At 47.0% G+C, this 13,191-nt stretch overlaps 1 protein-coding gene across 1 annotated transcript in view; it reads left to right on the plus strand.

Moving 5' to 3' along the window:
• The window catches only part of LOC147081741 (fer-1-like protein 6), a gene marked incomplete at its 5' end in the record, with an annotated part of 213,804 nt that overhangs the window by 66,529 nt on the left and 134,084 nt on the right, over positions 1-13,191 (plus strand). The window contains 2 exons of the mRNA XM_085980729.1: positions 5,066-5,246; positions 10,735-10,859. Coding sequence (XP_085836855.1) covers positions 5,066-5,246; positions 10,735-10,859 — 306 coding nt within the window. The remainder of the gene's footprint in view (positions 1-5,065; positions 5,247-10,734; positions 10,860-13,191) is intronic.

The raw sequence follows: 13,191 nt of genomic DNA on the forward strand, positions 1-13,191 counted from the left end.
CCGTTGGTCGATGTTCTTCCGGGGGTGATGAAAGAGTAGTGGGTGGGTAAGAGTTGCTGTGATCGTTGTTGCTGCTATTGCCGTGGTTGTTGTCGATGCCGGCTGGGGCGACGTCTTTTATGGACACGGTGTCCTCCCTTCCGTTGGCGTGCCGGACATATGCGTATTGGGGGTTGGCGTGGAGTAGGTGTTCTGGCTCCACGAGAGGGTCCGTCTTGTGGCCCCTCACATGCCTTGGCACGAGTACCGGACCTGGGGTGGAGAGCCATGACGGCATGGATACGCCTGAGGTGGATTTCCGGGGAAAGACAAACATTCGTTCATGAGGCGTGGCATTAGTGGCCGTACACAATAGCGACCATATCGAATGGAGCACATCCGAGAGGGCTTCCTGCCAGCGGGAGATAGGGAGGCCCTTGGTCCTTAGAGCTAGAGTGACTGCTTTCCATACTGTCCCGTTCTCTCGCTCCACTTGGCCGTTACCCCGGGGGTTGTAGCTGGTGGTACGGCTCGTGGCGATCCCCTTGGACAGCATGTACTGGCGTAGCTCTTCACTCATGAAGGACGCCCCCCTATCCGTATGGATGTAGCTCGGCATACCAAACAGGCAGAACAGGCTGTTGAGGCATTTAATGACCGTGGTGCTGGTCATGTCTGGGCAGGGGAAGGCGAATGGGAACCGGGAGTATTCGTCCACAATGTACAGGAAGTAAACATTGCGGTCGACGGACGGGAGGGGGCCCTTGAAATCTAAGCTGAGCCGCTCAAAGGGCCGTGTAGCTTTGATTAAGTGGGCTCTATCTGGGCGGTAGAACCGAGGCTTGCACTCAGCGCAAGTGCGGCAGTTCCTGGTCAGAGACCGAACTTCCTCAATCGAGTAGGGTAAGTTACGGGACTTTATGAAGTGGAACAGCCGCGTGACCCCTGGGTGGCAGAGGTCGTTGTGGAGGGTCTGTAGCCGATCCCCGGTGGCGCTGGCACACATCCCTCGTGAGAGGGCGTCAGGGGATTCGTTAAGGGCCCCTGGCCGGTAAATGATGTCGTACTCGAAGGTGGAGAGCTCGATCCGCCACCTAAGAATCTTATCATTTTTAATCTTCCCCCTCTGTTTATTATTGAACATAAACGCTACCGACCGCTGGTCGGTAAGTAGGGTGAAGCGTTTGCCGGCTAGGTAGTGGCGCCAGTGGCGCACTGCCTCCCCGATGGCTTGGGCCTCCTTTTCCATGGAGGAGTGTCTGATCTCGGGCCCTTGGAGGGTCCTCGAGAAGAAAGCTACGGGCCGCCCCGCCTGGTTGAGGGTGGCCGCCAAGGCGAAGTCAGACGCATCACTTTCCACTTGAAATGGAGTGTTCTCGTCCACTGCCTGTAGCGTGGCCCGCTCAATATCCTGCTTAATGCTTTTGAAGGCGGCGTGGGCCTCAGCAGAGAGCGGAAAAGAGGATGCTTTCAAGAGGGGGCGGGCTTTGTCGGAGTAGTTGGGGACCCATTGGGAATAATAAGAAAATAACCCCAGGCACCTTTTCAGGGCTTTGGGAGTGTTGGGCAGGGGCAGCTCCCATAGGGGGCGCAATCGGTCGGGGTCTGGTCCGATTTCCCCATTCTCCACCACGCTGCCTAGTATGCAGAGGCGCGTGGTGTTGAAAACGCACTTGTCCTCGTTGTAGGTGAGGTTGAGTTTTTGTGCGGTTTCCAGGAACCTCTCGAGGTTCGAGTCGTGATCCTGCTGATTGTGGCCGCAGATGGTGACGTTGTCGAGGTAGGGGAAGGTTGCCTGCAAGTGGTGGTCATCGACCATGCGGTCCATCTCCCTCTGAAAGACCGAGACCCCATTCGTCACCCCAAAGGGGACTCTGAGGAATTGGTAGAGGCGTCCGTTCGCCTCGAAGGCGGTGTACGGGCGGTCCTCTGGTCTGATAGGGAGCTGGTGGTACGCTGACTTGAGGTCGATGGTGGAGAACACCCGGTATTGGGCGATTTGGTTCACCATTTCTGATATGCGGGGTAGCGGGTAGGCGTCTAGTTGGGTGTACCTGTTGATCGTTTGACTATAGTCGATCACCATCCGTTTCTTCTCACTACCCCTTACCACTACCACTTGGGCGCGCCACGGGCTGTTGCTGCGTTCAATAATGCGCTCTTTCAGGAGCCTGCCTACCTCGGTCGCGATAAACCGCCTGTCCTCCCAGCTGTACCTCCTGCTTTTGGTCGCTATTGGCCGGCAGTTAGGGGTAAGGTTCGCGAATAGCGAAGGCGGCTTTACCTTCAGGGTAGCCAGACCGCACACTGTGAGGGGCGGCTGGGACCCACCGTACTTGAGCGTGATGCTTTGGTGGTTGCACTGGAAATCCAGGCCCAAGATCACGCTCGCACATAGGTTCTTCATGATTAGTACTTTAAACTTATCGTATACAGTCCCGTTAACGCCCAATTGTACCGTGCAGTAACCCAGAATGGTCGATGTCTGGGTTTTATCAGCCATAGAGATGGTACCCTGAGTAGGGACCACCTTTAGGGAGAGTTGTTGTGCCAGTTCAGGGTGGATAAAACTCTCCGTGCTTCCACTGTCAATTAAACATTTAACCCGGCACCCGTTTACCTCGATGTCCACCATTGATTTGGATAGCGGGTGCGGCCTTGTCTGGTCCACTGTGACCGATGCCACTGTAGGGCCCTGATCGATACAAGATGGCGTCCACGCTGTCTGCTCGTAAGATGGCGGACCCCACGAGGTCGGGCAAGATGGCGTCCAAGATGGCCGCTCCCACGGCGCACACGTGGCGGTGGCGGGTTTTCCGGCGGTTGGTTTTCCGGCGGGGTTCCCTCTGCACACCTTCCCGAAGTGCCCCTTCTTACCGCACTTAAAGCAGGTGGTGCCTTTCGCCGGGCACAGGTTTCTGGTGTGTTTTGGCTGCCCGCAGAAGTAGCAGTTGGATCCCTGACGCGTCGCGGCTGTCGTAGGAGTTCTGGGGGGAGAGCGGGGCCCCGCCGGTGTCGGGCTGCCGGGCGGGGAAGATGCCTTCCAAGATGGCGGCGCCCTTGGTGCACACGTGGCGGCGTGGGCGGCGCGGGCCGAAGAGTAGGCGTCCGAGTTTCTCTGGGCCACATCCAGGGATCGCGCGGTGTCCGCAGCCTGTTTCAGGTCCAACCCCGTTTTTTCCAGCAGTCTTTGCCGGATGTAAGTGGAGCTGAGGCCTGTGATAAAGGCATCGCGAACAAGTTCGTCAGTGTACACTGCGGCTTTTACATCTCGGCACTTGCAGTCTTTGCCAAGCATTTTCAGGGTGCTTAGGAACTCCTCCACCGATTCCCCAGGTCGCTGTGCGCGAGTAGCGAGCAGATGCCTAGCATACACCTCATTCGTAGGCTGCTGGTAATGCACCTTTAAGATGTCGCAGGCGGCCAGGTACGTATCGGCGTCTTGGATGAGGGGGTAAACCCGGTGGCTTACCCAATTCCGCAGAATTCCGAGTCTCATCCTCGCAGCGTCCGTAGCGTCTTTGACGGCTGCGGAATTGTCCAGGAAGAATTCCATACACTCAAACCAGTGTCCGAAGTGTGCTGATGCGTCCGGAGCATGTTGATCCAAATCCAAACGTTCGGGTTTCAGGAGTTGATCCATAGTGTTGAAAAATAAGTTAATAAAATTGATGTGCCTCAATAATTCCGAGACTCGATGTTAGCGAAACAAAACAAGGCTTTTATTAACTTAGAAAGTAACACGTAAGAGAGAGGGGTATCTTCCTTCTGGAGACTGAGGCCAGACTGAGCTAGCTTACAAAAGGGGCCAGGTATGGGCGGAGCCCTACACACAGCACATTCCAGCACATTCCAATAAACAATACAATGAGGACTGGGGGAAGGGAAATGACACTGAAACCGACCACAGTCACAGGCAGTGATGAATGGAATATTTCATCACATTTTTTTTGCTATAGAAACATCTCAAACCTTGTATTGATTCTAAAAAGAAAAAGGCGTGGTTCAATTTATTCCATTTATGTCCCGTTGTGCTGTGCATGGTTTCTGCTCCACAGGGTAGGTAGGTGGGCATCCTGTTTCTAAGTCACCGGCATTCTGACAATGCCATTTTGTGACTGGCCATTTCACTTGGAAGCGCATAGGAGCAAGCTGCCAGGCTTGCATGCTAACCTTTTGTCCCTAACTGTTGGAAGGTGTCTGACCTCCACCCAGAAAATTCTGTGGCAGTCCAAGCAGGACTTGGGAACATAGGAACAGGATTAGGCCATTCAGCCCCTCGAGCCTGTTCGACCATTCAATTGGATCATGGTTAATCCGCACCCCAGCTCCATTTACCCACCTTTGCTCCATATCAACAACAACAACAACAACTTGCATTTATATTGCTGCTGCTGTTGATATGGGGCAAAGGTGGTTAAATGGAGCTGGGGTGCAGATCAACCATGATTCAACTGAATGGTGGAACAGGCTCGAGGGGCTGAATGGCCTAATCCTGTTCCTCTTCCTTGATACTCTTACCTAACAAACATCTGTTGCTCTCAGCCTTTAAGGTTTCAGTTGGTCTAGCATCCACAGCCTTTTGGGGAACAGAGTTGCCGATTTCTACTAACCCATTGTGGGGAACTTGCTTTGTGGGGGCAATTGCAGGCATGTACCCACATCCGACTACACCATTGGCACCAATCCGCTGCACCTCTTCCTCTATACTATAAGAAAAAATAATTCCCAGTGACTTTTCTTATGGTCTATCTGAGTTTCAAATTATGGGTAACATTGCACTCAAGGCTCATGCCCACTAAGAACTGCACTAGAAGTGCCGAAAATCATTTCATTTAAGATCCTACAAGCCAGCAGAAAAAAAGAGAATTCCATAACATTAGTCTGGGGCTGAATTCAAACACAAGCCCCAAGCATTTTAATGGATCAATGTACCTACTTCCCCCACTCAACCCTGAGGGTATTTAGTTCTCTGATTAGATATAACTCACAATATGTTGTGATCGCTTTTGATTAAAATGAATTAAAATGGCTGTCACTCTGGCATCATTTGCAATGTAAGTTTTTTATATGTGCATCCTTTAAGCTGCCAGGGAAGCGTGTCATGGGATGGACCGTACAAGCAAAAGTGGATATTTACCTATGGTTGGGTTCAACCAGACATGCGGACACTCTTTTGAAAAACTTACCCGACGGATTTGAGCCAGAAATTCCAACAAGCAGCACTGGGCATCAGGTTTCTCTACCTCTCAGTATTCTTTATAAAGGTAGGTGTGACAGATCAACGATCCATCCTGTTTCAATTCATAAGAAATTCTTATATTTTATCTTTTTATATTAACTTGTAGCTAGAGCAGTGCTGCGAGATATTTAACATGGACTAGAGCCAGTGATCCCCCAGAGGAAGCTATTAGGGCTGGAATTCCTCTGGTTTGCACCAGGGACCGCTAATTTCCTGAGTGTAGAGCAGAGCAAAAAGGGGCCTAGACCTGTTATGCCAGGTCTCCACCCCCTTTGGTTTGCCTGGGGACTTCAGGACTACTTTTTGGGGAAGGGGGTGCAGGTGAGTGCTTGTACCAACAAAGGCACAAGCATTAAAATAACATGAAAATGATACGTGTGTGGCAGAGCCACCAAAGGACTCAGATCGTTTGTATATAATTCCTTTAACAACATGTTAGCTACTGACCGAATCTGTATCTTTATTTATGCTGTTTAACTGTACAGGGCGTGGTTACTTTAACAGCGCGGTTAAAACGTGATGATGTCACGCCGTTCATCACGTGATTCCCCACTGGCGGGAAAATGTGATGACGTCAGCCACGGGACCGCAGGGGCAGTCCTCGTGGAGCTTCCAAAGAGAGCAGACCTACATCCGATGTTATCCTGCAGTTTCTTGTTAAAACCTGTTCGTTTCATTAAAGTTCGTTTTGTTTGATCGCCTGAGTAGAACTCAGTCTTTTAGTTAGGAAGCCATGTTCCTACACGTGAATCATTTCACAGCGCCTCCCATCTCATTTTCTTATTTTCCTCTAACAACACTGGAGGATGCCTATTCAGGGAAGGTGGGGGGGGGGTGGGGTGCAGGTGCGGCGGCGTTGGCAGAAGTAGGCCTCGGGCCTTGCACCCATCCCCCATCAGATCAGAGTAAGCAGGATCCTGGGTTCAGACCTGTGGCTAGCAGGATTAGTGCAAGTCTGGAGGTTTTCTGGCTGCTGTTTTCGGACAAGAGCCAGAAGGTCCTGCAACTGGCAGCCATTACTGCTGCCACAGGACCCTCTCACGCTTGTAGCAGTGACTGGATTTCTGCGCTTGCTTCCAGCACAAGGCCCGAACAAGGGCCAGGCTTGTGCCCGGGGCACTTCCGGCCTATTTTAGCGACCTGATCCGGTAAATATGTGTGGGGTCAGGACAGGTGGAGCACACTGTAGGTACGCTCCATCTGACTTGTGCCAGGTGGATGAGAGGGGAAGGAAAATCAATCTCAATTGTCTGCAGCTTGGAACATACAGCTGTGGGATCTAGTTTAAACTACAGCTAATCAAGTGGCATATCTTTTGAAAGGATAATGACTTTCTGTCTGATGGCTTTCATTTTATTTGGTGAAATGCAAATGCAAGTGACGTTGAACCAAAGTGTTCATAGAATCCTAGAAATTTACAGCAGAGAAGGAGGCCATTCGGCCCATTGTGTCCATGCCGGCTGACAAAGAGCTATTCAGTCTAACCCCACTTTCCAGCACTTGGTCTGTACCTTGGAGGTTATGGCACTTCAAGTGCATATCCAAGTACTTTTTAAATGTGATGAGGGTCTCTGCCTCTACCACCCTTTCAGACAGTGAGTTCTAAACCCCAACACCCTCTGGGTGAAAAAAATTCTCCTCAAATCCCCTCTAAACCTCTGACCAATTACTTTAAATCTATGCCCTCTGGTTATTGACCCCTCTGCTAAGGGAAATAGGTCCTTCCTATCCACTCTGTCTAGGCCCCTCATAACTTTATACACCTCAATTTTGTCCCCCCTCAGCCTCCTCTGTTCCAAAGAAAAGAACCCCAACCTATCCAACCTTTCCTCATAGCTAAAATTCCCCAGCCCAGGCAACATCCTCGTAAATCTCCTCTGCACCCCCTCTAGTACAATCACATCCTTCCTGTAATGTGGTGACCAGAACTGCACGCAGTACTCTAACTGCGGCCTAACTAGTGTTTTATACAGTTCAAGCATAACCTCCTTGCTCTTCTATTCTATGCCTCAGCTAATAACAGCAAAGTATCCTGTATGCTTTCTTAACCACCTTATCTACCTGTCCTGCTACCTTCAGGGATCTGTGGACATGCACTCCAAGGTTGGATGAGCCCCATTATTTATGACATGATGCTGGTGCTGTGGGACTGCAGCATGCAGCCCAGGCACTTTGTTCTGCAGGTCAGCCAGCTATCTCCAAGTGTAATTCAGTTATGACTGGTCAAGGCAGTAATTGGGTATGTAATACCTGGACCACATGTAAGTTGGAATTCAGTCAAGCTGGTGCCATGCACTGTGGTCATCTCCCATTGTGTGAATAAAAAGAGGAAAAAGAAATACTTCAAATGCTGTAAATCTGAATTAAAAACAGAAAATACTGGAGATACACAAAATCTGTGGGGAGAAAAGGCAGGTTAATGTTTTAGGTGTAATGTCTGGAATATCTGGAGCACTACAATTCGGACCTGCTGAACTCTGTGGGCTGATCCACAATCCCATACAGTGAGGCTCCAAGATGAGCTTCATCTCATCAATATACCCCAATACAGTATTTGTATCTTGCATGCACTGCACATCAAATGTGTGTGGTCTAGTAGACCAGAAGTGGTCTATTGACATTTCCCGTTTTTCTATTTCTGTGGAGTCTTCTCCCCATTGTTTCACTGAAGTCCACTCCCCAGTGTTTTTCTGTAGGCTTGCCGCCTGCTTCCCAACTTCTAGGCAACTTGCTCTGCAGTGTTTCTATACAGGTCTGCCCCAGGTATGGTTTTTACCTTTTTGCCAGGTACAAAACTGGACAGGGCCTGTTAGAGTCAAGGCGGGCGGGTGGTGGGTTGGGATCGTGGCTTGAGTTCTGAGATATGCTTTTCAAGTGATGAAAATTCATGTAACACCTCAATAACTAAAGCTTTCACAAGTGCAAAAATGTGACTTTTGCCTTAAAATTCAGAGTTTTGTGTTCGGTTTACATTTTAGAAGTTTCCAGACCAACTGCTCAAAAACTGGACTATCCAAGACTGACTTGGTGCCAATCCTATCCCCAGCTCCACTGATGTTTCTGTGCACCTGCTCACTGATGTTTCTATCATATTTGATAGTCAGTGACTCACTAAAATGATTGCTTTTGGATCTTTCTACTAAAGGAAATGAAAATATCCTAATAAAACATCTCCCTTTAATGGACTTTACCCTATTTATATACCAGGGAGCGACAAGAAAGATTGTGTGAGAGAGAGAGCGAGAGGTTGCAGGCTAGAAATGAGGAATGGATCACCTTAGAATTATAGAATGATACAGCAGAGAAGGAGGCCATTCATCCCATCATGCCCGTGCCGGCACCAATTAGACCCATTCCCCTACCCTTTCACCATAGTCCAAGTATTTATCCAATTCCCTTTGAAATTTATTTTTGAATCTGCTTCCACCACCCTTTCAGGTAGTGCATTTCAGATCATAACAACTCACTGCATAAAAAAAAATCTCACCTTGTCTCTGGTTCTTTTGCCAATTACCTTAAATCTGTGTCCTCTGATTACTGAACATAAGAACATAAGAAATAGGAGCAGGAGTAGGCCATTTGACCCCTCGAGCCTGCTCCACCATTCAATAAGATCATGGCTGATCTTCTACCTCAATTCCACTTTCCTGCACTATTCCCATATCGCCTTGATTCCTTTAATATCCAAAAATCTATCGATCTCTGTCTTGAATATACTCAACTAGTGGGCCTCCTCAGCCTGCTGCCACTGGAAATAGTTTCTCCTTATTCACTCTATCAAAATCCTTCATGAATTTGAACACCTCTATCAAATCTCCCCTTAACCTTCTTTGCTCTAAGGAGAACAACCCTAGTTTCTCTAGTCTTTATACGTAACTGAAGTCCCGCATCCCTGGTACCATTCTAGTAAATCTTCTCTGCATCCTCTCTAAGGCCTTGACATTGTTTCTAAAGTGCGGTGCCCAGAATTGAACACAATACTCCAGCTGGGGCCTAGCCAGTGTTTTATAAAAGTTCAGCGTAACTTCCTTGCTTTTGTACTCTATGCCTCTGTTTATAAAGCCAAGAACCCTGTAAGCTTTTTTAACAACCTTCTCAACTTGTCCTGCCACCTTCAAAGATTTGTGCACGTACACCCCCCAGGTGTCTCTGTTCCTGCACATCCTTTAAAATTATACCATTTAGCTTATATTGCCTCTTCTCATTCTTCCTACCAAAATGCATCACTTCACACTTCTCTGTATTAAATTGCATCTTCCATATGTCTGCCCACTTCAGGGAGTCAAGACCAAGTGTAGTCTTCAGGTGAAGCAGGGTTAGAGGATAGGAGATAGTTGGCCCAGGGCAAACAGATGTAATTTAGTCCCTATTTTAAAGTCATGCATTCAATCCTTATTTTTATGTAATATTTTGTTTTGCTATTATTTATAGTTAAATAGCAAAACTTACAGCAATTTGGGAAACAGAGAAATAGAGTTTGTTGCAGCTTAGGGGCATTCTCTGCAGTACAGCCTAAGGAGCTGGGAGACACCAAACTGAGGCACTACACCGCCACCACTCGTGGGAGGGTGTCATTACACCGTGGCAAATTTACACAGGTAGTTTTCATCATGGATGCGGGCATAAGAATTTGTAAACGGAAAAAGTTGACATAAAAGTGTGACAAAAAACGTGACACAGGAAACATTTTTAGACAGAAAATGTGGGCAGTTGTAATATTTTAAAATATATTTCAAATGGATACCTAAATAAACAGTTTAATGTGCTCCGTGATATATTCTTGTGTCAGTGCAACTAAATAAACAACATTTTAGTTGATGAAGGTAGTGGTAGACCAAACTACATTGTTGTGCTTTTGCTGAGGTTTGATGAAGTGTTAGAGCCTTTCCTGCCAGGTCTGAGCTGGACTTTTCAGCGACAGCTGCCTAGGGTCCTTAAGTATGTGCAAGCTGGAACACATCCTGCTTGATTGGACCAGCTCTCCCACCCAGTTAATGAACTTAATCAAAGTTTTTTCTGACAACTTCAACAGCTCACTTCTGGTATCAGAAACTCGTGTTGGAAGCGTGTGACCTCTATCCTCAAAAGACAAATATTCCAACACATGCAGCATGTGTCACCAGTTCAAATATTAAGGAATGCAAACCAGACAAGATTATGTCAAACACATGGGAGCTTGCTCCCATTGTGACCTGAGTATTCTTTAAAAAAAAAAGTTGCAAGAAAACTATTTGCTGCTTATGAAAAGTGCTAAGAGCACCTTTCCACGATGACTTCAGTTAAAAGGACTTATATTTGGGAACACTCATGACACAAGCTCCTTTAACTAAAAGAAATAAGAGGAGATGATTGCATAAAATGATTTTCTACCAGGCTTAGGATGCGATCCCATTTCTTTAACCAGCTATGATCAGTAATGCTAACAAGTGATTATTAACGAATAAAGTGCTGTGTTTCTAACCGCTGTCTCTACATTGTTAACAGTTGTGTTTTGAACTTCTTGTATTGAACAGACCACCATAAGTTTCAGCTACGATGCCACATGTACCAGGCGAGAGGTCTTCTGGCCGCTGACAGCAGTGGTCTTTCAGATCCTTTTGCTAAAGTGACATTCGTTTCACATTGTCAGACCACTAAGGTAAATAATGATACATTAATAATATGTTAGGAATTGTAACCACTGCAATCATAGATAAAGCTTTCTGATGTACTCCACTGTTTAATCATAACATGCAGTACATCTGGTTCCCTCAGTTTGCCAGAAACTCATTTTAAGCAACCCATGTCCTTACATGCTTTTGGATTGGTTCCTGAACGTAGTGTTATGGGTCAGTCCATTGTTCGTACAAAGATTTGCATAGCAAGTATTGGCACGCTCTCTGATAAATAGTAGTGATAACAGTACACAAATATACAATAGCATCATTAAAATTATTGACTGTAGTATAGCCTCGGGAAACCTAATTACTGCTGTTTATCCAGACACATTTTTTATGAAATCAATACATCATTTTTGACAACGTGTTCTTTTCATGATTTTAGTTGTGCTTTAGAACTCCAATATTAGTCAACACTGCAGTGTTCCTTTCCCAGGACCTGCTTATCAATATTAATAACTCAATATTGAGTCTGCTATGGCTCCTAGGTCTCTCAGATTCATCCCTGGAGTACGCATATCATCTGCATTTCTTTCACTTGTCCACACTAAATTTCATCTGCCATTGTTCTGTCCACTTACATATTTTGTCCAACTCGCTCTGTATTTTTTGTGCTGCCTTTTCTTATTCCACTGCCCTTCCTACTTTGGTATCATCTACAAATGTAACCATTTTGCATTGCTTTTCTGAATCCAGGTCATTTTATATAAGTTAGAAACAGTCGTGGTCCCAACATTGAGTCCTGAGGCAACCCACTCAGTATTCTCTGCCCCCCATCCCATCCCATTCCAACATAACTCCTTTAATGTGTACTCATTGTTTCCTACCCTTTCAATCCATTCCCAGGGCTTACCCTGAATCTTCACAATTTTGAGTTTAATTAATATTCTTTTGTGTGGAACTTTATCAAAAGTCTTTGAGAAGTCATGGTACTCCATGTCATAGGGCTTACCACTGTCCACTTGGGTTCTTACTTCCTCAAATGTTCAGGAGGTTGGTTAAGCAGGATCTTGCTCTTCTGAATCCATATTGATTGTGGTTTATTGGTTATTATTGTACAGATAATTGAAATTGGGAATTCTAATTATTGAGGAAAGATTAGGCATTTTGTGACTGGTATCGGTTTTGTTCTTGCAGCATGAAAGGGATATCCTGGCAGCCTTTATCTCCAGGGTACCTATTTAAGTTTATGTTGCTCCAATTTGGTTGTGTCCATTGGACAAATATTGCCTGTATTTTGCTGGACCATGAGATAGATTGCTGCTTGGTGCTGTGGCATTCAAGGTGTGCTGTGTAAGGAAGGAAGGAGGGATAGGGAAAACTGCATGCCAGTTCACCTGCTGCCAGATCACTCAGCATCTTAAAGGGGAACTGCCTTCTAAAATGAAAAAACTAAAAATAATTTTAAAATATGCAGTTTTTAGCCATCTCCTTCCAAATGCACCACTAGCCTCACACGCTTCTCAATGCACAATTCCTCCCACCCAATCACTCACCTACCAACAATCTATATGAAACATGAGGCACACCTCCTATTCCTAGCTTCACCTCACCCCCTTGGAGGAGACGGTGCTGGCCATTCTTGGCAGGGGCGTGGCTGAGTCCTTGGCCAGCGGCGGGGCTGAAAAGATACAAGATGCTGGTATCCTTATACATTATCCTCCTTCTCGCATGTCCCTCTTGCTTTCCCATCCTCCCCCCACCACAACTCCACACTTGTGCCTTCCTCATTTCACACACCCAAGAAATGCAGCCTGCCCAGCCAGTGGTTGACCAAGAAGAGGAAGAGGAGAGTGAAGAAGAAGAAACACCGTCACTCGAATTCGCACTCCCAGCCACCAGCTCCTTAAGGTCAACCAGCAAGGCCATTTGCAGTGTCCCCACTGAAAGTCAGCAGCCTTCCACCAGCCATGCTGCAGCAGCACTGCATGACATCAGCAGGATAGGCAAAGGCACACACAAGACAGTCACGAAGGGAATGCACAAGTATGATTAGTTAATTTCTTGATGTCATATTGGATGGATAGATGTATAAAGTTTGATTGGAAATTATGCTTTGTAGTGGCTTTTATTTCAGCATTGTGGCCAAGAGGATGCTGTGATGGTCAGTAACAGAGGGAAGGTAATGTGTGGGACAAATGTTGAAAGGGGAATTGGGGTTGTGGTCACTGGTACCACAGGCGAATGATTCCATCCCGGATATCCCGGCCAGAAAGGGGCTGTCTGGGTTGCATCCTTTCATCTGCTTCCTCCTCTTCTGCTTCTTCCTCTTCCCTCAGCGAGTGGATGCTGTAAATCTGAAATAAAAGCATA

This window comes from Somniosus microcephalus, unplaced genomic scaffold (genome assembly GCF_052327205.1).
Source record: "Somniosus microcephalus isolate GS21.2 unplaced genomic scaffold, FLI_Smic_1.0 scaffold473, whole genome shotgun sequence".
In the NCBI taxonomy this organism is placed as follows: domain Eukaryota; kingdom Metazoa; phylum Chordata; class Chondrichthyes; order Squaliformes; family Somniosidae; genus Somniosus; species Somniosus microcephalus.